The sequence below is a fragment of the Psammomys obesus genome, unplaced genomic scaffold (assembly GCF_907164565.1).
Source record: "Psammomys obesus unplaced genomic scaffold, mPsaObe1.curated_primary_1811, whole genome shotgun sequence".
NCBI lineage: Eukaryota > Metazoa > Chordata > Mammalia > Rodentia > Muridae > Psammomys > Psammomys obesus.
The window spans coordinates 11265261-11289266 of NW_026596109.1; the positions used below are offsets into that span (position 1 = coordinate 11265261).

At 41.9% G+C, this 24006-nt stretch overlaps 1 protein-coding gene across 3 annotated transcripts in view; it reads right to left on the reverse strand.

Moving 5' to 3' along the window:
* Positions 1–24006, reverse strand: part of Zfyve9 (zinc finger FYVE-type containing 9) — a 128524-nt gene that overhangs the window by 41538 nt on the left and 62980 nt on the right. For 2 of the 3 annotated variants that reach the window (XM_055628925.1, XM_055628924.1), the window contains 6 exons: positions 15723–15822; positions 13193–13369; positions 11457–11626; positions 9527–9647; positions 6000–6122; positions 4509–4664 (listed from right to left, as the gene is read on the reverse strand). In XM_055628925.1, coding sequence (XP_055484900.1) covers positions 4509–4664; positions 6000–6122; positions 9527–9647; positions 11457–11626; positions 13193–13369; positions 15723–15822 — 847 coding nt within the window. The remainder of the gene's footprint in view (positions 1–4508; positions 4665–5999; positions 6123–9526; positions 9648–11456; positions 11627–13192; positions 13370–15722; positions 15823–24006) is intronic. The other variant, XM_055628926.1, reaches the window with a different exon arrangement.

Below are 24006 nucleotides of genomic sequence, written 5' to 3' on the forward strand. Positions count from 1 at the left end.
CTCTGCACAGCCTTCACACGTCAACAGAGACGTTTGCCTGGCCTCTGGTGGGAGCATGGGCCATAGACATGACACAGATCCCGCCTGCTACACGGCCAGGGCTTCACCATGACCTCAGGCGGTGGTGCAGGCTACCCCGAAGGCTATCTTCAGTTCTGATTCTCTTCCTCTCCAGCACTCGCACTTCCTCATCATGTGTCACCTGCCCTTGTCACCACTGTCTGTGGGTGGGCCTGGTGTCTGGGTGGGGCCAGATTTACCTCCTAAGAGCCACACCCACATATTTACCTATTATTTACATATTCCCTCTGATTAGTTCAAACTTTATAGACATTCGCACTAATTTAGCAGACTGAATCAAGAACTCATCTCTTCTGTTAAACCTGCTCTTTTCCTACCTATCATTTAACAGCATGAGAGCAACTCACTCAGGTGCCAAGCCAGAAATCTGAGGGTAGCCTTCTCCTGTTCCCCAACCACACCACACCTCGACATCAGTTACTAAACCCTACTTACCTGAGCCATCGCTTTCTTTCATCTCTTTTTCTCACTATTACTAAGTTTAAGCCTTGCAATTTCTCAAGTTTTTACTGACTCTCCACAATGGCCTGTTAAATCATTTCTGAAGTACAACTCATACACCATAAAACACAGATTTTGTTGTTGCTGTTGTTTTTCAAGAAAGACTTTCCCTGTGTAGTCCTGGCTGTCCTAGAACACACTCTGTAGGCCAGGCTCGCTTTGAAAGCTCAAGAGCTCTTACTGCCTCTGCCTCCTGAATGCCGGGATTTACAGGCGTGTGCCACCATGCCTAGCTCTATAAACTCACAGAGTTGGTTTTGTTTTTCATGCTCGACTTCACAAACTTCTCCTACCTACCAAATATTCTGATGACAGACATGGGCCACCATCTGGCTAGTTTTATGAGTCTTAATGAATGTAAATGCTCATATATCCACTCTTCTAATCTGAAGTTAAACAAACCCTAACCTCACTTCAAGAAAGCACTGATCTGCTTTCTATCACCCCGGAGTTTGCTTGTTCTGAAGACTAATTACACAAACAACGAACATCAACAACAGCCAACTCTTTGAGACTGGCTTGTATGGCTCCACAGAGCACATCTGTGCTCTTGCAGGTAACAGCAGTCTGTTCATTGTTACCATTGAGCAGTACTGCTGTCCATGAATTACTGCATTTGAGTTAGCATACCAGATCTCATGGAGTTTGATCCCTTGTGGTTGTGGCTATGTTGAGACTGGATCTCACTATGTGGCCCTGGCTGTCCTGTAGACCAGGCTGGCCTCAAACTTACAGAGATCCACCTGCCTCTGCCTCCTGAGTGCTACTAACGATGTGAGCTACCACACATATGTGTATGTCTGAGTTCTGTGCATGTGCCATGTGTACACAGAAACCCAAGGAGGTCAGAAAAGGGCACTGAAACTGGATTCAGGGTGACTGTGAGCCACTATGTTGGTGCTAGGAACTTTTTTGTTTTGTTTTTTTGTTTTTCGAGACAGGGTTTCTCTGTGTAGCCCTGCTATCCTGGACTCATTTCTTAAACAAGGCTGGCCTCAAACTCACAGAGATCAGCCTGCCTCTGCCTCCCAAGTGCTGGGATTACAGGTGAGTACCACCATGACTGACCGGCTGGTAAAAGGTCTTAAAAAGAAGCATACACATAATAACAGTTAAACTTTTTACCCACACTTGAGTATTTTCATTGTTTCTAATTTTTGTGTAATATTTAGGCAATGCTTCAAAGAATAATTCACATACAAAAGCATTTTTTATTTTAGATAACATCTTTGGCTCAAAATTTCACAAAGGGAATTGCAACATTAAGAAAGACTTCGTGAATTGACAGTGCACCTGCGATCCCAGCATTTGGGAGGCAAAGGCAGGCAGAAATCTGAGTTCGAGGCCACTCTGGTCTACAATGTGAATTACAGGATAACCAGGGCTACACAGAGAAACTCTGCCCAACAACAACAACAAAAAAGACAGACAGACAGACAGACAGAGTGACTGAGTGTAGGAGATAGTCCAGGGGTTAAAGTGTTTACCATTAGTAGCTGATGACCTGAATTCAGTCCTCAGAACCCACACATAAAGTGAAAGAAGAGAACTGACCCCATAAAGTTGTCCTCTGACCTCCACAAATATGCTGTGGCAAATGCCGCCCACACGCAAATATAATAAATATATACACCCAATAATGAATTTAAAAAGAAAGCCTGAGTATTTCATTATTTCATATCTTTATACAGTACTACCAAATAATATGTTCCTCAGGACAATCTTTCTCTTCTGTTTTTTGATTTATTTGAGATGGGGGTCTCATTATGTATCCTAGACTAGTCTGGAATTCACCATCCTCCTGCCTCAGCCTACTGAGTTCTGAGATGAGAGATGTGTCTTAAGAATCCTTTTTAGTGAAGAAGCAGGGCTGGAGAGATGGCTCAGCGGCGAGTCAGTGATGGAAAGTGCATGCTGCTCCTGCAGAAGGTTCTAGTTGGTTCCCAGCTCCCACATTAGGCAGTTCGCAACCACCCGCAGGTCCAGCTCCAGGTCCACAGCCCACACTCTGCCTCCTGAGGCCTCTCATGTTCACAGACACACATGTATGCACAGAGTTAAAATAGAAATAGATTCTTTAAAAAGACCTCATCCTGGGCTGGACAGATGGCCCAGAGGTTAAGACACTGGCTGCTCTTCCAGATGTCCTGAATTCAACTCCTAACAACCACATGGTGGCTCACAACAATCTACAATGAGATCTGGTGCCCTCTTCTTTCGTGCAGGCACAACACTATACATAATAAATAAATAAATCTTAAAAAAAAAAAAAAAAAAAAGCCTCATCCTAGTACTCTGGAGGCAGAGGGAGAAGGATCTCTGTGAGTTCAAGGCCCACATGTTATACAAAGTGAGTTCCAGGCCAGCCTGGCTACACAGTGAAACCTTGCCTCAAAACAACAAAAACCTCGTATTTGTTTTAGTCTGTACATCTATCAACAGCAGATATTATTTACTGACCTTCTATTATTATAAATAAAAATTTGTTCATTTAAACCCTATCTTATCTTTTCTGTTAAGTCAGGTGAATCTTTACTGTCAAATCATAAACTTAAATGTATTGTTATTGTTTTTGAGGTAGGATCTCACTATATAGCACAGGTTGGCCTTGAACTCATGATCTGCCTACATCAGCCTCCAAAGTACAAGAATTACAGGTATAAACCACCATGTTGGTCAAATATAAGTATTTCTCTGTCAAGTTTAGTATTTCCTTAAGTTAACACCCTTAGCCTTCTCCAGTTTTTAAAAAGTGGGCCTTTAGAGGACTCTGGGTAAGATGTTCAATCCTCGCTCAGAAAGGCAAACAGGATAGACATTGGAAGAGGGGAAAAAAGGGAACAGGACAGAAGCCTACCACAAGGGCCTCTGAAAGACTCTACCCACCAGGATATCAAAGCAGATGCTGAAACTCACAGCCAAACTTTGGGCAGAGTGCAGGGAATCTTATGAAAGAAGGAGGAGATAGAAAGACCTGGAGGGGACAGGAATTCCACAAAGAGCAACAGAACAAAAAAAATCTGGGCACAGGGGTCTTTGCTGAGACTGATACGCCAACCAAGGACCATGCATGGAGATAACCTAGAACCCCTGCACAGATGTAGTCCATGGCAGCTCAGTCTCCAAGTGGGTTCCCTAGATATGAACTTAGTGGCTGGCTCTTTGATCACCTCCCACTGAGGGGGAAGCAGCCTTACCAGGCCACAGAGGAAGACAATGTAGCCAGTCCTGATAAAACCTGATAGGCTAGGGTCAAATGGAAGGAGAGGTGGACCTCCCCTATCAGTGGACTGAGGGAGGGGCATAGGAGAAGGAGGAGGAGGGAGGGTGGAATAGGGAGGGCCTGAGGGAGGGGGCTACAGCTGGAATACAAAGTGAATAAATTGTAATAAAAAAGTGTGCCTTTACTTTTATGTTGCATATTTAATATAACTTATTTTGAAACCATATAAGTTAATTGAATAAAAAATATGAATATTCAAGTGTTTTATATCATGATTATATAAATACTGACACTAAAGATTATGATGAATGAGTTATGATTATGCTTCCTTCTACTAGATACTTATGTTATGACCCCAAATAACTCAAAACAATATTCTTACCCCAAGGTCAATGGATTCTCCTATAATTTTGAGTCTATCCTTTGTAAAACAAAGAGAACCACATCAAGTAATAAAATATGTAAATTTCTCAAACTATAGTGAGTTCTAACTTGCCACTAATATCAAAATCCAAGATCTGGGGATATGATTCGGTGGTAGAGTGTTTGCCTACCACAAATGAGGACATATGTTCAATTCCCAGCACTGTTAGAAAATATCAAAGTTCAATGTTATGCTTCCATATCTACTATGGTTGTTTTATATCTGAGTCCAAAACTTTTTATCATCTACTAATGGTGCAAAATTATAATGCATTCCTACCTGCCAGTGCATCCCGATAAAGTTGTACAAAGTGATTAAAGATGTCCTTTGGCAAACATTTCTCATCTGGTAGACACTGTAGCAAAATTACTATTTCAGATTGACCCACAGCATGCATTCCCTTGGTTGTAAAACACCAGCACTTCCTGTTCACATCTATAGGTGGAATAAACATATAAACACTCTTCTCAATCCTTGATCTCAGAAGGAAGCACAGAAATCTGTTACAAAACGGCAAAAATTGCCTTCAATTGTTTTCCAACTTATTCTCTGAGCCAGGTTCTCTGAGAAAGCCTTAGATCCCCAGATCTGCTTCTCCAATGCTAGGATTGCAGACACACCCTGCTGCACCCGACCTTCTCCTTCCTCCTCCTCTTCGTTTTTTTTTTTTTTTTTATGTGGGTGCTGGGATCAAACTCAGGTTCCCATGCTTGCACGGCAAACATATCCTCCCTTCCAATTAATCTACTATTTTAAGGTGCTTCGGGAACTGAAGGCTAGCTAATTTCTCTCTCTTTGTCATTCCATAATCACCGAATGGATGACTTCTGAGGGCAAGATGCTATACCACAGTACCAGGTAAAAGCACAGAATGGCTCCTATCCACAAATAGAGAGGTTAGCTAATTTCTAATTGTAACTTCTAAACTAGATGTGGTAAATTGAAATTCTAAGCAAAACTATACTTAAATATGATTTATAAGAAAAAGTGGATGACATTAACAATAGGCCAAATATATAAAGGTATAATTAAGCCAGAAACCTCCATTTCATCAACGGAGAATTCTTCTTCGGAAGCTGTGCGTAGCTGTTTCTAGTTTCTAAGGTCAACTTAAAACAAGTACACAGTGAGGACTGGGGGACGTTCTCCCACAAACCACCTCTTCCAGGATAAATGCGTTCTCTGTTTTCCAGTGTACCAGAAAGAATCAAGATTAAAGTTACGATCTTCTTTCTTATACTGATGCCCATAATTTCCACACCAAGAACTGCAGTTTCTTCTGACAATGTACTAAGTACCACAGTTTGAATATATATTATGTGGTTAACATATCTGGTTCTGCATGATTAAAGCTTCTGGATCCTTTTTTGTTTTGTTTTGTTTTGTTTTTGAGAGGGTTTCTCTGTGTAGCCCTGGCTAAGCTTCTGGATCTTAAGATCTACTATGAAATGCTGTTCTGCTGGTAACTTACTCACTTGGATTAATTTGGCCATTAGTTGTGACTTAACATAGCCATTTCAAGCAGACTTTAACCCACATCACTGCAAGATCTATTTTACTTTCCTCCATGGAGAATTCACCTGTCTCATGTCTGACTAAAGGTAAGCATGTCCCATTAACCTCACAGCTGTCTATTTTTATATGAACCAACTTCTTCAGAACTGTTTCCAGTAGAATGTGACTACATATTAAAATACTTTTGTGTGAAGAGCATGAAAGCTTTAAAAATTACGTGTTTAAATTATTTTTAATTAAAAAGTTCTAACTTACAGTTTACAATTTTAACCATGGACAATAAATTTGCATTTAAAACAAAGACCAGCGGGTCAGGTCCTCCGTCCTCCAGCTGCTGCATGACTGACATCTGTGACGGCCTCTCCTCCACAGCATAGTCTGTGGACAGAAAACATCACAGTGGACCAATTAAAGGGACAAACTGACTGACATCTGAAACGGCCTCTCCTCCCCAGCATAGTCTGTGGACAGAAAACATCGCAGTGGACTGGTTAAAAGGACAAACTGAGAAGGAAGTCTGGCGGAGACTGGAAAGATTCCTCACAGAAGAGAGGCAGCAGCTGATTTATGAACAGGTGACACTGGTCGTGGTTTGTACCACGGTCTCACTGCACGGCAATGGTGCCTCCTTCACTCACCTGGAATGAAAATGTGCTGTCCTATGTATAAACCTTCCCACAAAATGCTCCAAGTCTGCTCTGCCTCTTTATTTAACAAAACATCACAAAACAAATGTTTCAAGATCAATATCTAAAATAATCTAAAATATATTAAAAGATGATTATATAGGATTATTACTAGGAGTGCCTATGGAAAGGATGTCAAGAAACTGGGACACAGAGAGCCTGATTTTTTATTCTGTACTTTTTTTTTTTTACTATTTAATACTTTTAACCCTTAAAAAGCACTACTTTGTTAATGCACTAAAAAATACAACTCTGATCAGTAACCGCTTCACACACATTCCTGAAATAACTCCTCGAATACAGTAAGAACTCGGCACACACATTCCTGAAAGCATTAGGAAGCCACACAGGAGACTGTGAGCACAAAGCTACTCCCTGAGACCCAGTGTGCGCCTCCCTAGTTCTGCAAGCACATATGTACTACTTAACCACTTCCTTCACTTTATTCTTATTCGCGTTCAACTCAGTAGAAAGTCAAAATCATGACCAGTAATCATGGAGAATCTAACTTCAAAAATGTGGGAAAGGAATTGAAATTGAAATTCCAGGGCTGCAGGTCAAAACTCCCGTGCAGGTCAGTAGTGGGATCGCACCTGTGACTAGCCACTGCACTCCAGCCTGGGCAACAGAGCAAGACCCTGTCTCTAAAACAAAAGAAATTCCAGGGCTGCCCTCAGATTGTCCCACAAAGGGATACTCAGGATGAAAAGATGATACCATTTTTCACTGATCAAAAGAAATAAAAACTAATTTTTTTGACCTTCCTATCAATGAAAATATATATTTGAAAGAAAAATATTAAGTGATTTGTATTTTTTTAATAAGTTATCCCAGTAAAATAAGAAAAACTGCAAAATTCTAGGTAAGAGATTGTGATACCAACACAGCGCCCAACAATATACTTTCTTTTATTAATAGAGCAAGCTCTGACAATTCTTAAACTACTGGGTATGGTGGCACACACCCTTAATCCCAGCAGATCAGGAGGGAGATATACATGGATCTTTTTGAGTTCAAGGCCAGTCTGATCTACATAGTGAGCTACAGGTTATTCGGAGCTACATAGGAAGATCCCATCTCAAAATAAACAATAAAATCACCTAAATTTCACTTATAGCACAACCTTCTTAACAAAAAAAAAAAAAAAAAAAAAAGTTCCAGGAGTCCTGGTAAAGGAGCAAAGGTGTCACACAATCTAGGAATACTGAGCTAGGAACAGCAGCATTTGAGCGTACAAAACACTCACAAAACTTCTACAGACTCAGTTTTGTCTAGGACAAAACTTCTATGAATAAAAGAAACAGCATCTACAAACGTAAACAAGACCTAACGGTTTCATGGTCTAACTATCTACAGCAAAAAAAAAAGTGTTTACATGGGAACAGAAACATAACAGAATAGCGGGAAAGAGCAGAGTGTTATATTGTAGGCATCCTAAGATAAGACTGAGGGACAGACAGCTGAAAGCCTAAGAGCTGTTCAAGAAGTCTGGCCACACAGAAGTCTTTCAAACAGCGGAAAGAGAAAGTAATAATTACAAGCCAACTTGATTGATGGTTTCTTTGTTTCTCTCTCTCTCTCCCTCCCTCCCTCTCTCCTTATACATAATGTTCTGTCTGCACGCCGGAAGAGGGCACCAGATCTCATTACAGATGGTTGTGAGCCACCATGTGGGTGCTGGAAATTGAACTCGGGACCTCTGGAAGAGCAGCCAGTGGTCTGAACCACTGAGCCATCTCTCCAGCCCGCCAGTTTCTTGGTATAAACATAAACGTATGTAATCTGATTTAATGTCCACAATGACTCATAAATAGGTGTGTATAATTTTTAAAAACAGACCAGAGTTTACTTAAAAATAGTTCAAAGAGGATGTTTTGCCCACTATAAAGCTCATTACTCTAGCAAGGGAAAAAACATACAAGTATAAAAAGACAATCTGTACATAACATGTAAGGTATCAGAAGTGAAGTGACAAAAGGAGCTGAAAGATGGTTATAAGGAATGAGCATAGTAAGATAAATTAGGCCAGAGAGATGGCTCAGAGTTCAAGTGCAGTTGCTGCTCTTGCAGAGACCTGGGTTCCGTTCCCAGACCCACATGGCAGCTCACACCTGTCCACAGCTGAACTTCCAGGAGACACAGGCACTCGGCTTACAGGTAACACACATAACGACAGGCAGGCAAAATGCTCACACAGAAAGCACGTCATATGTCCTGGCAGTCCACTAAGTATTGCTACACAAAAATAACTTGTGGTATGTCCTCGTTTTAAAGGTAACTGGCAATAATACAAAAGATAAAACACAGGAAGTGTGAGTCTACAAGGAAGGGTAAAGGCTAAGATGAAGGAGAAATGAAACTGTTCGCAGTCCATCGCTGGAAAGCGACTGCCTGAAGGCAGAGGTGGATGTATGAAATGCCACCATCCCAGCTACTGAAGCACTCTGCGGTCGTGTCACCCCTTGGCTCCTTCACCAGGATTCCCTACAACATGGTTTTGTTAAGAAGGTTGCTGTGTAAGCACAAATTTGGATTCTTTTAATACATTTTACAATGACAAAGAATTATAATGACTTATTTTATTAATAACGTAAGTCAGAGATTGGGTTCTATTTTGATAAAGCTTGCATCTGTTAAATTCAGTTACTTACACCATCTTGTACCAAGAAAGAACAGATACTTTTGTATATCTATTTAATTAAAACATATGACAACCCTGGGCTACCACACCCAGCTAAAAGATACTTTTAACAGCAAAACTATTGCTTACGTCCTCCTGGTGTAACTTCCTGAGGTATCATTACACGTCAAAACAAAAGCTGAATACACTAAATAAATCCTGAGTGCACCAGGCTGAACTCTAGAACCACAAGCAACCCTGCAGAAGGAAATATCCTTCCAGAGATGAAGAATTACATTCTACCAAAACCATGAACAGCTACTGTAGACCAGGCACAGGAGCAACTGTTCTCACGGCACTGAGGAAGCTGCACTTGTTACACGGGAGGACAGAGACTGCCCAGCTGTCCTTTCCTTCAAGAGAAGGGAACATGAGGCATCCAGAACTGTTCTGTTTAAACACTGAAGACCACATACCTCCTTTCACACCAGTGGAGATGAGGATGGGGGGGAGGCCATCTTCAGGAATAAGGTTCATTGCACTTCCAACAGGACTTCCAACCTGAGTTATGCTCCCAGAGAACAGAGAAACATCAGCCTAGAAGAAATAAATCATCAATGTGAACATTCAAGTGTATGCAAGACACTATAAAGTAAAGTAAGAATTTGAAAAAAAAAATGATTTTTTTTTTTTTCCAGACAAGGTCTCGTATGCAGCCTGGGCGGTCTTGGAACTCACTATATCAACGAGGCTGACTTCAACTTATGAAGTTCTACCTGCCTCTGCCTTCCAAGTGCTGCGATGAAAGGTGTGGGCCACCTCTCCTTACGCATCCCCTGTATTTCTGAGACAGAATCTCTAGCCCAGGCTATCCTCAAACTTACTACACAGCTAAGATGACTTCAACTCCTGACTCTCCCACCTCGCTGACCCACATTTAATACTATGCTGTTTATGTGGTGGTGGGAATTGAACCCAGGGCTTTTCGCATGCAAGACGAGCAATTTACCAACTGTGCTACAGCCCCAGCTTTAGTAAAGTTAATCTTAACAACAAGCAATTACTACAAAGTCCACAAATAATATGGAGGTAAATATCGGAACAAGTACTTCTGAACATACATATAAAACAACAGCAATTTTCTGCAAACTTTATCTAACCATAATGTGAACTGTGGTCTCGGGGGGGTCATGACATAGGTTCATCAAGTGCACCAACCACTTCACTCTGGGAGAGACACTGATAATGACAGACAGCATGTGTGTCAGGAGTATGTGAGAAACCTGTCTTCTGTTTGTTTAAGACATATAGATATAAAGTATATAGTTATCTTAGTATGTAGCTCTGGATGCCCTGGAACTTACTCTATGTAGACTGGGCTGGTCTTGAACTCTGCCTTCCAAGTGGGCATCACTATGCCAGCTTAGTAGTATTCGTTTTAATTTTCTATGAATCAAAAACTGCTTTTAAAAGTTTCATGAAAATGTATCCAAACTCTTATCCTCTAATTAAAAATTAAAAAGCCAGAACAGGTGGCACAGGAATATAATCCTAAATATTCAGGAGGCTGAGGCAGAAGGATGTAAAGTTCAAGGACTTTCTGGGCTGAGAATAAGATCAAGACTGGCCTGAGCATCTTGGCATGCTCCCATTCCAGACTAAGGATTTTAAAATGGCTGTGTGGTAGAGCTTTTTTGTCTACCATTCACAAGGTCCTGGATCCAATCTTCTTTATCTCAACAACAAATTAAAAAAATAGAAAGATGCTGGTATGTCTGTGTTTTTGAATATTAGTTCTTAAGGAAAAAAATAATATGAATTCCAAAACTGCAACTGATTTCTGCAGACATAAAAGTGAAGACACAGTGTAAGCTAGCACCGTAAGATAAACTGGATGAGCTTTCCACCCAGGAGAAAACAGTTTATCAGCTCACTTAAACTCTTGGCATCATTTCTAAAATCTTAAATGGAAACAGCAGGTCAAACAACTAGAGATGCTGGAAGGAAAACAAACAGAATAATTCCTAAGCCATTTTCATGCTGCTCTACTCTTCCTCCACAACACTCCTGAGAGGCCACCACAGAACCCAGAAACATGATTTGAAAACCAATGTATCTAGGGATCTTGTCACTTCTATGCCTGGCCTCTACCTACAGCAGTGGCCCGAACCTACCTGAGAATCTCTCCCTTGAAAAAAACTTTCAAATTCAGAACAAACAAGAGCAGCTAATTTTGCCATATTTCCTTTACTTACACATAGACACAAATGACCACATACTCTTATTAAATTATGTCCAAAGCAAACAGGGTTTCACACAAACGTCAAACAACATAACAAAAGACAGGAGATAGGCAGTATGATGCCAGGCAAAGAGTAGTCAGGATTACTTGCCCCATCTTCTTACCTCTGCCGGTAGAGGACTGGCGGTTCCAGGCTTGACTGGCTCATGCGACACAGCCAGAGCTCCTGCAGAGGAAGTTCCATTCATTGTTAACTTGGCGGCATCAGCAACTTCTCCATTGGGCAAGATCCCATCAGCGAACCAAACTCTCCTCTGCTCTCTGGGCTGAGGCACTTGAGGAACCAGGAAAATAAAACAGGCATCAATGTGACATTGACAGTGTTTCTAATGACAAAGAAGAGGTCACCAATTCCAGAGGTTCAAAGAGGTCTGTATTTATTAGTATCTTATGACTACATACAGGAGAAGAGTGGCTGAATTACAGCAGTTGTAAGTAACAAAAAGTCCTCTTTAAATATTTTTTACTTTATTGGCAAAATTTTAAATTATTTTGCTTTAAAAATACAGTAATTCTTAGACACTTCTATGACTATGTTACACAGTCTGTTCTGTATCACTGACAGAAACCATGGAAAGTGTTTTAAATTCCCAGAACATATATTTATAGCGGGGGGAGAGGGGAATCTGGCAAAAAAAAATTTCCTAGTTCCTAAAAATATGAGGTCTACAGAAATTAAATATTTGGCAAAATGATATGGTACTTTTAAAGGGCAAAGATGCTCTGAAGAACACTGACTACTCAAGGAAGAGTTGGCACAGACATGCACAGAATTGAGGCGCAAACTGACCAGCTCATTGGCTAACTGTGACTGAAGAGGGAAAGACTGATCTGTGCTAGTGTGTACTGTAGTGAAAGGACAGGGCAAAGCTGGAAAACATCATTTGATGAAACAATGTCCTCAAATGCAGTTTTGGAAATCAGTCTGAATAGTCAAAACAAAGAGACTCAGAAAGAACAACAAAAATGACACATGAAGCAAAGAGAATAGGATTTTAAGAAAGCCCGAACTCACAAAAATGCAAGAATTATCTAGTAAGGGATGATCCAAAAGAGGAGAAGTGGGGAAGAGCAATAATATCAATAGAGATCTGATATTCCAAAGGGAAGGAGCACTTTAACAAGAAAAAGGGAGTATTACAAGGTGAGCAGACATAAAATTAATGAAGATAGATTGGTTATCAAAGGAAACATCTTGACAAGGTCATTTTAAGGAAATATATAATTGTTATTTTTATTACTCAGATTCTTCTAAATTTACAATGTGCCTTTCATCTGATACTATCATAACCATAAAGAAGTGACAACACCCAAAATTTGAGATCATAACCTATCATATGATATAATCAGAATTAAAGTCCTGGATTTAAAGGTCTATATATGAGATATTTCATATTTTATAAAGGATAAATCACGAAAAGAGAATATGGCAGTGTCTATTCCTGAAAGCAATACCAGAATGGCCTGGTCAGCAAGAAGAAGGCTCATTTTCATCACTTGGCAAACTCCTACTAAGAACATTTAAGTGAGTTTGAATCCTAGACCTTACAGGATGGTTTCAGAGTCTACAGTTTGCAGGTATGAGCAGTGTAATCAGTTCATCCTCAAGCTGGAGGAAAAGCGGGCATGTTCTCAGGGTCCCTCTGAATCTCAGGCAGCACAGTATTTTTTCAGCTGCCTACACATAATCCTGACACATCTCTCATCTTGGTCTTCTACTTTAATAGCCACCCACAGAGGCTTATCTGTTGAGTTTTAAAGAGTGACGCTGTAAAGCCACACCAGCACCTTTCAGAGGAACATGGTGAAGAAAAGGAGAGAACAGCACGTGATCCCCTACCTTCTGTTCCAGGGTGCTTTAAAACTCCCACAGGTACCATCACAGTGGGAGGTGGAGAGCTCAGGGCTCCTGAGGCCTGAGCCTGCTGCAAGGGAGGGATAGTAGAACAGTATTCAGCAGGATTGTTAGGGTTAGGGCTCTGGCTTGAGGCACTCATCATGTTCTCCCAGGCTTGAGCTAAAGCAAATACAGACACAATCAATGTGAATGGATTGCAAAATATGGACATCAAGACCTCGACAATATTGGATAACTAATGCAGCTCCTCATTACCATTCATGGTATGTCTCTCTCTAGTTAGTGAAGGTATTCAGGAATAGATGGTTTTATCCAATGAGACCACTTAGCTAAGCAAATTATTTTATTGGATTAAGTTAAAATGATATATCTAAAATTAATAGCTCCAGGACTGTTGATACAGACTGTTAGCTAAAGGTTAGGCCTATAGGTTTGGTTTTGTTTTTTAAAGGAGACCACATATTTCTTAAGAGGGAGGAAAATAATATCAGATCTGCAACTAAGCCTTTACTTTGTCTATTAAAAAAACAAAATTAGGGAGCAAAAAATGTAATTCCAATGTATGACTGCTTTAATCTTATTTTTAGATCTTCAGGTTCTTTTTAGCTGAGATAAAATCTCATTTGAAAAATTCAGAAGCCTGAAGCTCAGAAGTACACATCTCTATTCCTATGGTTTATGCCTTAATGTAGTCATCAGCTATATAAAAGTACCCAGCAGTAAACCATTGCACAGCCTTGGTGTGTCGCAAAAGCATAGGAACCACTTGAACATGAAAAGGAGTATGATCAGCCGGTATGATCACAAATACAGTAAGAGTCTACATGCCTGTAATTTACTAACTAAACAGTGACGTATCAACATGGTCTCTAAAAGTAAACAGGATGGATGGAGCGACAGAAACCAAAGACATCAAAGTTTTACTTTTGAGACACAGGTAATACATGCCCAGGAATAGAAACCACCCAATTTTTGAGCACCTTAAAAAACAAAACAAAACACCCTCATTCAACATCAAAGAATGATCCAAAAGATTTTGAATATTTATTTTGAATACTTATTTCCTCTAAGGCTACTAACAAAAGCTATGCTCATTTGGAAGCACTAGCAGGAAGAGGGGAGGAAGAGAATAGGAGAAAGGGAAAAGAGGGAACACTGAAAAGCACCAAATTAAATATTCAGAAAGAGAGCAGGCTAAGCCATGCAGGAGGAAAGACACTGGCAAAACCAGAAGTAATTACCTTAGGATCCCCTGTTAAGGGCCTCCTTGGCTTAATAAAAAGTAAGAGATTCCATATGAATCCTCTGCCATTTCCTTCATCTTTAGCTATGCCAAGTTAAAAAAAGAAATTGCTAGCAAGTTGGAAGTCCTCATCAAATAAAAGAGGTATTAGGTATTGTGATTAAGCTGCATATTCTTGTCTGTGGATATGTGTCCACAAATGAAAGCAGTGGAATAAAAACTATCAATTGAGCAACATAACGAAGTAACTACCATCCATCTTAAGCGATCCTTAAGAGTAAAGAGAATGATTCATGTTTCATCAAAATTTTAAGAATTCAGAAATGGGAGGAAATTAGGTAGATCATAGGATATTAGAACAGATCAGATTAACTGACATGCAATAGGTTAATAAGCCAGCAACAGGAAAACATCACTACGAGCAATGCAGACAGACAGAGCAGGAGGGATCTAAGAGCAGATAAATTCCAGACTCCAGGACTCCAGGGACACAGGCAGCAATGGGGTCCAGTTTCAACATTATGTCTACTTGGAACTTTTCTGACAACTGTACATACACATTCAAAGAGAAAATGCTATCACCTGGCAGGTTTTACTGTATTTCTTCACAAAAATATTCAAGGATTTTGGTTTGGGTATTTTTTTGTTTTCTTTAACTAAAATGTCAACAGATTAATTTCTAGTCCCATAAAAGAGGACCAATGATTAAGTTTTATCTTCCTTTCTTTGGCTGTATCCTTTTCCCAATTAAAAAATATTTTGCAGAAATAACTGGCAAAAAAAAAAAAAAAAAAAGAAAGGTACAAGTTGATACTGAAAACAAAATAAGCAAAGCAAGGTATTGTTACGAAGTAAGTTCTGGCTGGGCATGGTGGCACACACCTGTAATCCCAGCACTCAGGGAGGCAGAGGCAGGTGGCCCCTGTGAGCTCTGGGACAGCCTGGTCTACAAAGTCCAGGACAGCCAGGGCTACACAGAGAAGCCCTGTCTGGGGGTGGGGGAGAACCTCTGACAGGGACAGGCTATACAGCACCACTTTCTCAAAGGACTTCATTCTTCCCACAGAAGTTACTCAATCCAGCATGGGAAATCTGAAATGCTAACATACTTTCAAAACATGGAGATTAAGGTCAGGATTTTCAGTTACGGCATTTGAGAAAGTGAACAAATAGTTTAAAAGGGGGGGGGGGGAGCAAGGGGAAAGGGACTTCCTATAGGAATCCTCTTATTCTGTCCCAGTGATGTCAGCAACCTGCTTCAGTACGTACCATTCATCAGCACTGAATGACATATTACGCACACTCGAGCCTCCTTCCTGTCCATGTACAGCAGTTTGCATTTCAGGCTACAGCAGGAAGCACAGAAAACCTGGGATGGAAAAAACAAACAACATACTGAACTACCCGGATCACAGGATCACAGTACAAAACAAGTGAACTAACACTACAGAGTGGGGCTGGGGAGGCACTTCAGGAAGCTGGAATTCAGAACCAAGAGTGAGATTTACAGGTCTGTCAACAATAAGGAGGTCGATAAAGCTTGATGAGGATAAAATTACTAACTATGGTCACACAGAAAATACATAGCAAGGAAAAAATAAAACAAGAATTTATAATACCCTTAGGCAAATTTCTCATAATACACCTATTTTTGTTTTGGAAGGAGCTATCTATATATTATATATAGATATGAGCGAAGGAAATGATCAAAGGTAGAAGTTCTGTTTTCTATTCCCTAATCACACCAGTTTTCTATGAAGGATAAAATCAAAACACACATCTCAGTAATAAACACCAGCACAGCCCTAGCTATAGGAGCAGAGGAGGTACAAAGCCAGCCAGGCCAAGCTCTCACACTTCACTCTCACCTTCCGGGCTTCGCTGGAGCCTTCCGGCCTCTCCCTTTCCACACCACGCCACAATCCCTCAGTTCCTGTTAAGATTTACCTTCTTGCGGATTCCTCGGTCACTCGACACATAGCTTGTGTAGAGGAAGAAAGCTGTTCCCAGTAAATAAACTCTACCCTAGATGTCGTGCCTGAAACTAGTTTACACCTCATCAAGCTGAACCAAGACAGGAAGAGTCATATGAAAATCAGCATTAGCTATAGCAGTTTTCTTCCCACTAGGTAATATTTAGCAATTATGATTATCAATTTAGTTTCCAAAGGACTGCATTTTCAAATCAGCTGAGATAAACAGAGTACAGAAGGTGTGGTGTTTCTTCATCCAGGAAGAAACTAAGGGGTTTCTTTCTTTCTTCTTTTTTTTTTTTTTTTTTTTTTTGAGACAGTTTCTCTCCGTAGCCAAGGCTAGCTTTGAAGTTACAACAAACCCCCCTGCCTCAACATTCTAGCTGCTGGATTACAAGTTCGGACATGAACCATCTTGTCCAGATAAAAAACTGTGTTTTAATGGCTTGTTTATTAAATTTCCATCAGTAAGACAAGTAACTGAGAGAATAATTTAGGAGAAGAAAAATTATTTTGGCTCAGTTCCAGAGGTTTGGACCAATGAGACTGGAGGGCGTGTGCCCATATTATAGTGCAGTAGAAAGGGGGAATACCTGAGTTGCTGGGTTTCTCCTTGCCCCCCTTTAAGTCAGCCTCTGAAACAAGCCAACCATACTGGGGCACCTTCTTCCCACTTAACTAACCCTCCCTGGAAATGCCCTCGAATTTATACCTAGAACTGTTCTTTCTGTTTTCCCTGGACAGGGCTTGATTGAAGCACGTCTGTAATTAAAATTAACCACTATAGATGCCGGGTGACATGTTCAAGGCCACGGCAAACTGTAAAAATACTGGGCGCTTTGCACATGTTGTCTGGCTCCTGTCGCCTAAGAGAGTTCACGAGGACACTTGCGGAGAACAGGTGCTACGGTCTCTTCAAAGCACATGCTAAAATCCTAACACCCGAAGTGATGCTGAACCTACAGGGGTATTTAGGTCAGGTCCCTGGGAAGGTAACTGCTACCTGTGCGAGAGGGGACCAGAGCCTTGCCTTACGTAGGAAATGTGTCCCCCAGCACTTAAATAGCTGGTTCCCAACTGGTGACGGTGGTGGGCGTGGAACTGTTAGGTAGTGTTCAAAGTCTAGTCCCAGTTTTGGTCCAAGTTCTCTGCTTTCTCATCGCCACTCCCTGCAACCAGACTGATGTCCCTGCTGCTGCTGTGAGGGGCTTCTGCCACTGTGCCATCCACTTAGTGACAGACTGTACTCCTGAAGCAGAGCCAGAACAAATCCATCCTTCTGAAACCATGCTGCCAAGAATGAAGCTATTCTACAGATACCTGTCTGCCCCTCCTTCTCACTACCATTACTGAAAAAATGGTTCCCAAGAAATTGGGAATTTTTCCCAGGAGCCACATGCTGAAAGGAAAAAGGTAAATCAGAGGAAGAATTTGTCTCCCGAGAAGAGACCTTCTATAGTTCTGACAATCTGCCACCTTTAGATGAGACTGGACACAAAGATGGGTCAATGACAGAAGTATAGACTGACCAGGACTCCTTAGTTATGTACATTCCTGCCTTCTATTTAAGTCCAAATTTCATGACAGGACCTGGAAGACAGACTTTCTGGGGCTGGGGGACCTGTCTCTGAATTTCTTCCCATTGCGGCTACACTGGATAAACCTCCTTTCTCAGCTTGTCACTCTCACTTGTCTGTTTTAATTGGCCTATTGAAGAAGAGTGGCTGAACCTAGTTTATGAGCTTTGCCAGGGCCCCAGCTCTGATCTAACAACTTCACTGCTAAAACTCCTTTAAGCTGTTTCCTTCAGGAATTCTGGCAAAGGATGAGAGCAACAAATACACAAAATGGCACCAGAACCAGCGCCATTGCTATCCCACACCTGATAATGCGGTCATTGGCCTTCAGAATACAGGAGGTGTGTGAAGGAGTACAGAGCTGCAAGACAGGTACATCCTAGAAGGTGATATGCAAAGCTCAATGGGTTATTTCTGGTCAGAGTGTGGAAGACATGGATGCTGATGGAGATGCAGACAGCAGGGCTGGAGACAGCTCAGCAGCTGAAGTGCTTGCACAAGCACGGGTGACCAGGGTTCAGATCCCAGGACCCAAGTCTAGGTGGGCATGGCAACTCACCTGTAATCCAGCGTGGGAGCAGAAACAGGACTTTTTTTCTTTTTTGTAACCTGGCAAGCAAGACTAACTTAAATGGCAAGCTCTAGGTTTGAGACACTCCCTTAATACACAAAGGAGAGGGCAAGTGGAGACGGCTCAGTGGGTAAAGGCACTTGCCACCAACCCTAGCAACCTGAGTTTGAATCCCCAGAACCCACAGGATCACCAAAAGGAACAGGAGCTGTAATCTGTCCTCTGATCGACAAATGTACACCATGGATTGCAAGCCCCTCCCAACTAATAATGTATAACATTAAAAAACAGGTAGAGAGTGACTGAGGAGACACTTGGTGTCTACCTCAAACCTACATAGACACGTGCACACAAATGCTCCTGCACGCAAACACAGAGCAAACGCTTGTGAATATGCAAAATGCGCATGCACACATAACGCACACTAAATAAATACAGACAAAGCAACAAAGGAAGACACATAACATCAACCTTAGGCCTCCGGACGTGCACATACAAAAGACCTGAACACACACATTTACGTATGCACACACATACTCACCAATAATTTTGTTAATTAAAAATACAGACAATAAGGCCAGGTGGTGGTGGTGGCAAACACCTTTAACCCCAGCACTCGGGAGGCAGAGGCAGGTGAATCTTTGTGACTCCAAGGCCAGCCTTGTTCTACTGAGGACAGCCAGGGCTAAACAGAGAAACCCTGTGTTGAAAAACAAACAATATGCAGACAATAAAGGCTGTGACCATCACGTTTCAGAAGGAATAAGGACTCTATCAGGAATTGCAGTAAAGGCAGGTACAAACAAAGCTGACGTGGCTGTTCAGGAGAGTAGCACAGAGTCTCAACTGTGTACCGGGGCCTTAAGAATGGCTGCTTGGGGAAGAGACTACAACCAGAAGAGGCTCCAGGGCAAAAAGCTGAACGCTCCTTTGAAAACCATTGATTTGCAAGGAGAGTGTTTGATATGGAGCGTCCAGGAAGAGCTGCTGAACCGTGGCGGAAGTGTTATCTTAGGTTCAGCTGTAGACGCAGAGGCCACCGCATCTGCCGGCAGTGAGAGCCAGCTTGTCTCAGGCGTGCAGCAGAGCTTAGTGTCATCAGCATGGTGATGGTTTGGCAAGAAGTTGCAGGGTTAAGACAGCCCGTGTTAAGGAGCCAAACACAATCAGTTAGACCAGGCAATGTGCACTATGGTCAGGTTCTGCATGGAGCTCTTGAGTGAGCTCTGTGTGGAGCAAAGAAGTTGAGATTGCAATGGAAAACCTAGGATGTCCAAATTCCAAATGCTGGCGAGCAAAGGCGTAGGAACTGCGCGGAGCCAACCCAAGAGAGACGGTGCCGTGTATGTCCTAGGTGCATGCAGGAGCCCATGGAGGCCAGAAGAGGGCACCAGATCCCTTGGAACTGCAGCTAACAGACAGTTGTGAGGCCTCAAGTGGCTCAATAAATCTTAGTCATGTGTCAATGTGCAAGCTAAGTATTACCCCCTCCCTCCACTTCACAGACAACAAACTGCCTCACCTAAAATAAAGTAGCAGGCAAGTAGCTAGAAGATCCAAACCTGGATCGCATTATTTCTAAATAAAGCTCAAGGCTGAAGAGCTAATCTATGTTGTCAACTGGTATATTTCTAATGTTTAAGAAACATTGATCCCATGGGGCTGGTGAAACGGCTGAGTGGATAATGGTGCTTTCGAAATATGACTGGTGAGCTTAAGCCCCAGAAGCCATTTAAGGGTAGAAAGTGGAAGGAGAGGACTACCCAAAGCTGTCCTCTCATCTCCACACGAGGCCGACCTGTGCACGCACACACCTAATGAACAGACACTGACCTCTTGATCGCCACAGTGACCTCAGCAGCATACTACACCCGAATTTTAGTATAATAATTTACTACTCTTTGCTTTTTAAGGAACATCTGAGGCCCAAAGCGAGTCTTGTGAAACTGAACACTGAGGGTATAAAGCAAGCCATGAGCTGCATTAACGTTCTGCGGCTGCAGAGCTCATGGCGGTCCTTCTTTACTCGCCGCTCGAATTCTCAGACATGAAACAGAGATGGCTGTGACTTAAAACAATTCAACATGCAATTTTATTTAAAATTAAAATTAACACCTAAAATAAAATTTAAAACCAGGCGTTCTTTTCTTTTTTGAACCATATTTACAAATTTTTCTCTGAACATCATGGCATACACACTATCGAAATCAGCATGGCATTTCCTTAGAAAGCTGGGGACAGGTTTAGCTCAAGATCCAGCTGTATCAGCCACTCACTCTTGAGCACATACCCAAAGGACTCTAAATCCTGTGTCAGAGCCACTTTTTCCTCCCTGTTCATTGCTGGTCTATCCATAACTGCCAGACATTGGAAATAGCTTAGTTGTCCACCAATAGATAAAAGAACAAAGGAAATGCACATTCAATGGAATTATTATTCCAGGGCTAAAACACAATCCTTATTACCTGCAAAGCACTACCTTACCTTTTCTCTGACTTCTCACAGGCCTTTGCAGAATGTCCTGTATACAACCACTTTTAATATTAACTTTCCTGTTTATTTCCTTCATAGTCCTTACCACAACTTCCACAGGCTTGGCTTTGGTCAATGGTATAATATTTATATACATATGAGGTTAGGGATAGCAGTCACCATCCGTATAAACTCATTACTCAGTACAGAGACAGATGAGTAATTAATACAATAAATTGGCCATCTATGGCGTGTCTATTCATTGGTTCACAGATGTTTGCTGACCACTCTGAAGCTGCAGATGCTGTGCTACACACTGGGAAGGCAAGTCAAACCCAGAATAAATGTCAGGGTTCTAACAGACAGCAAAGATAAGGCTGTGTGGTGGTTGCTGTGTGACAGCTGCTCTGTTGTAGGTCAGGGTTCCTTTTAACCAGCACAATCGTTTGCAGAGTGCAATGGGAAGTACTTCTCTAGGGTCATTAGAAACCACAGTGGATCTAACTGTTGGCCCCATTTAACCACGCCAGATGTTCAAATCAAAGTAACAGTTACAGGTTACAGGCAGGATGACAGGTTCTCGGGGGGGAGGACAAGGAAATTGAATCGTATGCGATAGCCTAGTCAGAGAAGGTGGTTATTGCTCTGTTGACTCCCGTCAGAACATAAACAAGACACTATGGAGGTCTGAGTCTGTGCGGCCCTACAGGTGCCTGTTTGAATGCTCAGTCCCCAGCTGATGAACTGTTTGGAAGGACTGGGAGGTGTGTCCTTGTCGGAGTGGGTGTGTCCTTGTTGTGTGGCTGGGAGTGGGCTTTAAGGTCTACCTGCTGCCTGTGAATCAGGAAGTAAAGCTGGAAGCCACTGCCCAGTGCCAGCCCTGCCTGCTTCTACCACCAGGCCAGGCCCCACTTACACACTTTCCTTCTGAGCTGGCTTGGTTGTGGAGTATCGTCACAGCAACAGAACAGTAACGAAGATGGAAACTGAGTTTGTCATTGTGAGTGACAAACTTGTCAATGTCTCAATCTGTTCCTGAATAAGAAACCCAAGAAATACAAATAATTTAAAGTCTTTCCTGGGCTGAGGATGTATCAGTTGGCAGAGTGCTTGCCTAGCAGCAAGGGTGTGTAATCCAGACACATCAACAATTCAGAACGCCAGAGCAGAGACAAAAGTTCAGGGTTGTCTTCAACTACACAGCTAGTTGGAGGACAGTCAGGGCTCTATGAAGTCCTGTCTCAAACAAACAAGAAATGCCAGGTACAGACATCTGTAATCTTATTATTTCGGAAGTAGAGGCGACAGGCCCAGGAGTTCAACATCATTTTGTTACAGAACAAGACTGATAGCAGCCTGAGCTATGTAAGAAGCTGTCTCAAACATTTTTCAGGTGTGTTAGCACACACTTCTAATTCCGGTATTTGGGAGGCAGAGGCAGGAGAATTAACCATGAATGTGAGGACAGTGAGTTCTAAGCCAGACAGGGCTACATAGCAAGAAAAAGAAGTACACGATCTCCCAAGTTCTGGCATATATAAACTTGATACCATTATCTAAAACTAATGGTGTTATGTTAAAAAAAAATACTGTTACAATAAGAAACTGTTTAGTTTAACAAATACCAACTAAGTATATCTTTGATATGCTAGGGCTGAGAGAATACAGCAGCAGCCAAAGCAGAAAAATCTGTACCTTCAAGGAGCTTGGAACAGATTTGGAGCATAAAAATAAGTAAGTAAATACATAAGAAAAATCATAAAGACAACAGATGAAAAAACATTTGGGTTGGTGCAAAAGAGTTGTGGTATTGTAGTGTGAGTTTTAAATTCTAACTAAGCTCCATTGCATCTTTATTAACCAGCGTAGCAACTATTACAATCAACTTAAAAAAAAAAAGTTTATTACTGTAGTGTAAAAATCCAAGCTTCTGAATTCCATAAGCTCCTCTTGAAAAGTGTTCTCTGCATCCTGCAAAAGTTGTGAGATGCTTCAAGAAGATAGCTGGCAAGCTCCTGGTAAATATGGTAGGGAAGGAAAAACTTCACAGCCCAAATGTCTACGTTTTGAAACGCTGACTATGTGCCATGTAGTTGACTTTGGTTGTGAAGAATTAGGCCTCATTGGTGACTCAAAACAGCTGCAGACAATTTTTAGTGCATCTCACTGATTTGCTTGGCATAGTCCTCAGATGCAATGGTTTTGAAAGGAGGCAGAAAGCTGCAGGGGTTCAGAGACAGCAGGCCTCTCAACAGTGGCCAGTGTAAGTTAGACCATGCTGAAAGACCTCTTCAGTCCAACTACTGAGCTGTCTCATACAACCCACTTTTTGTCACATCTTGCATTCTGATCAAGAAATGGCTCCTTGTTACATAGAATAAGAGATGATGTTAGCTCAAAACGGTTTTTGGTTTGTTTTCAAATTTTGGTCAGCTACATTTTTTTTTCTTTATTATTGATTACAATTTATTCACTTTGTATCCCAGCTGTAGCCCCCTCTCCCTCCTCTCCTCCAGGTCCCACCCTCCCTCCCCTATGTGCTTCCCCTAGTCCACTGATAGGGGAGGTCCTCCTCCCCTTCTACATGACCCTAGCCTATCAGGTCTCATCAGGACTGCCTGGATCCTCTTTCTCTGTAGCCTGGCAAGGCTGCGTGCACGCGCACGCACACACACACACACACACACACACACACACACACACACACACACGACCCCAGGGAGAGGTGATCAAAGAACAGGCAACCAAGTTCACGACAGAGGCAGCCCCTGCTCCCCTCACCCACATGGAGACAGAGCTGCTCATGGGCTACATCTGAGCAGGGGGTCTCGGTCCTCTCTATGCATGGTCCTTGGTTGATTCATCAGTCTCTGCAGGTCCCCCTGGGCACAGACTTTTTGGTTCTGTTGGTCTCTTGTGGAGCTCCTGTCTCCTCTGGATTTTTCTATCTCCCCCTTCTT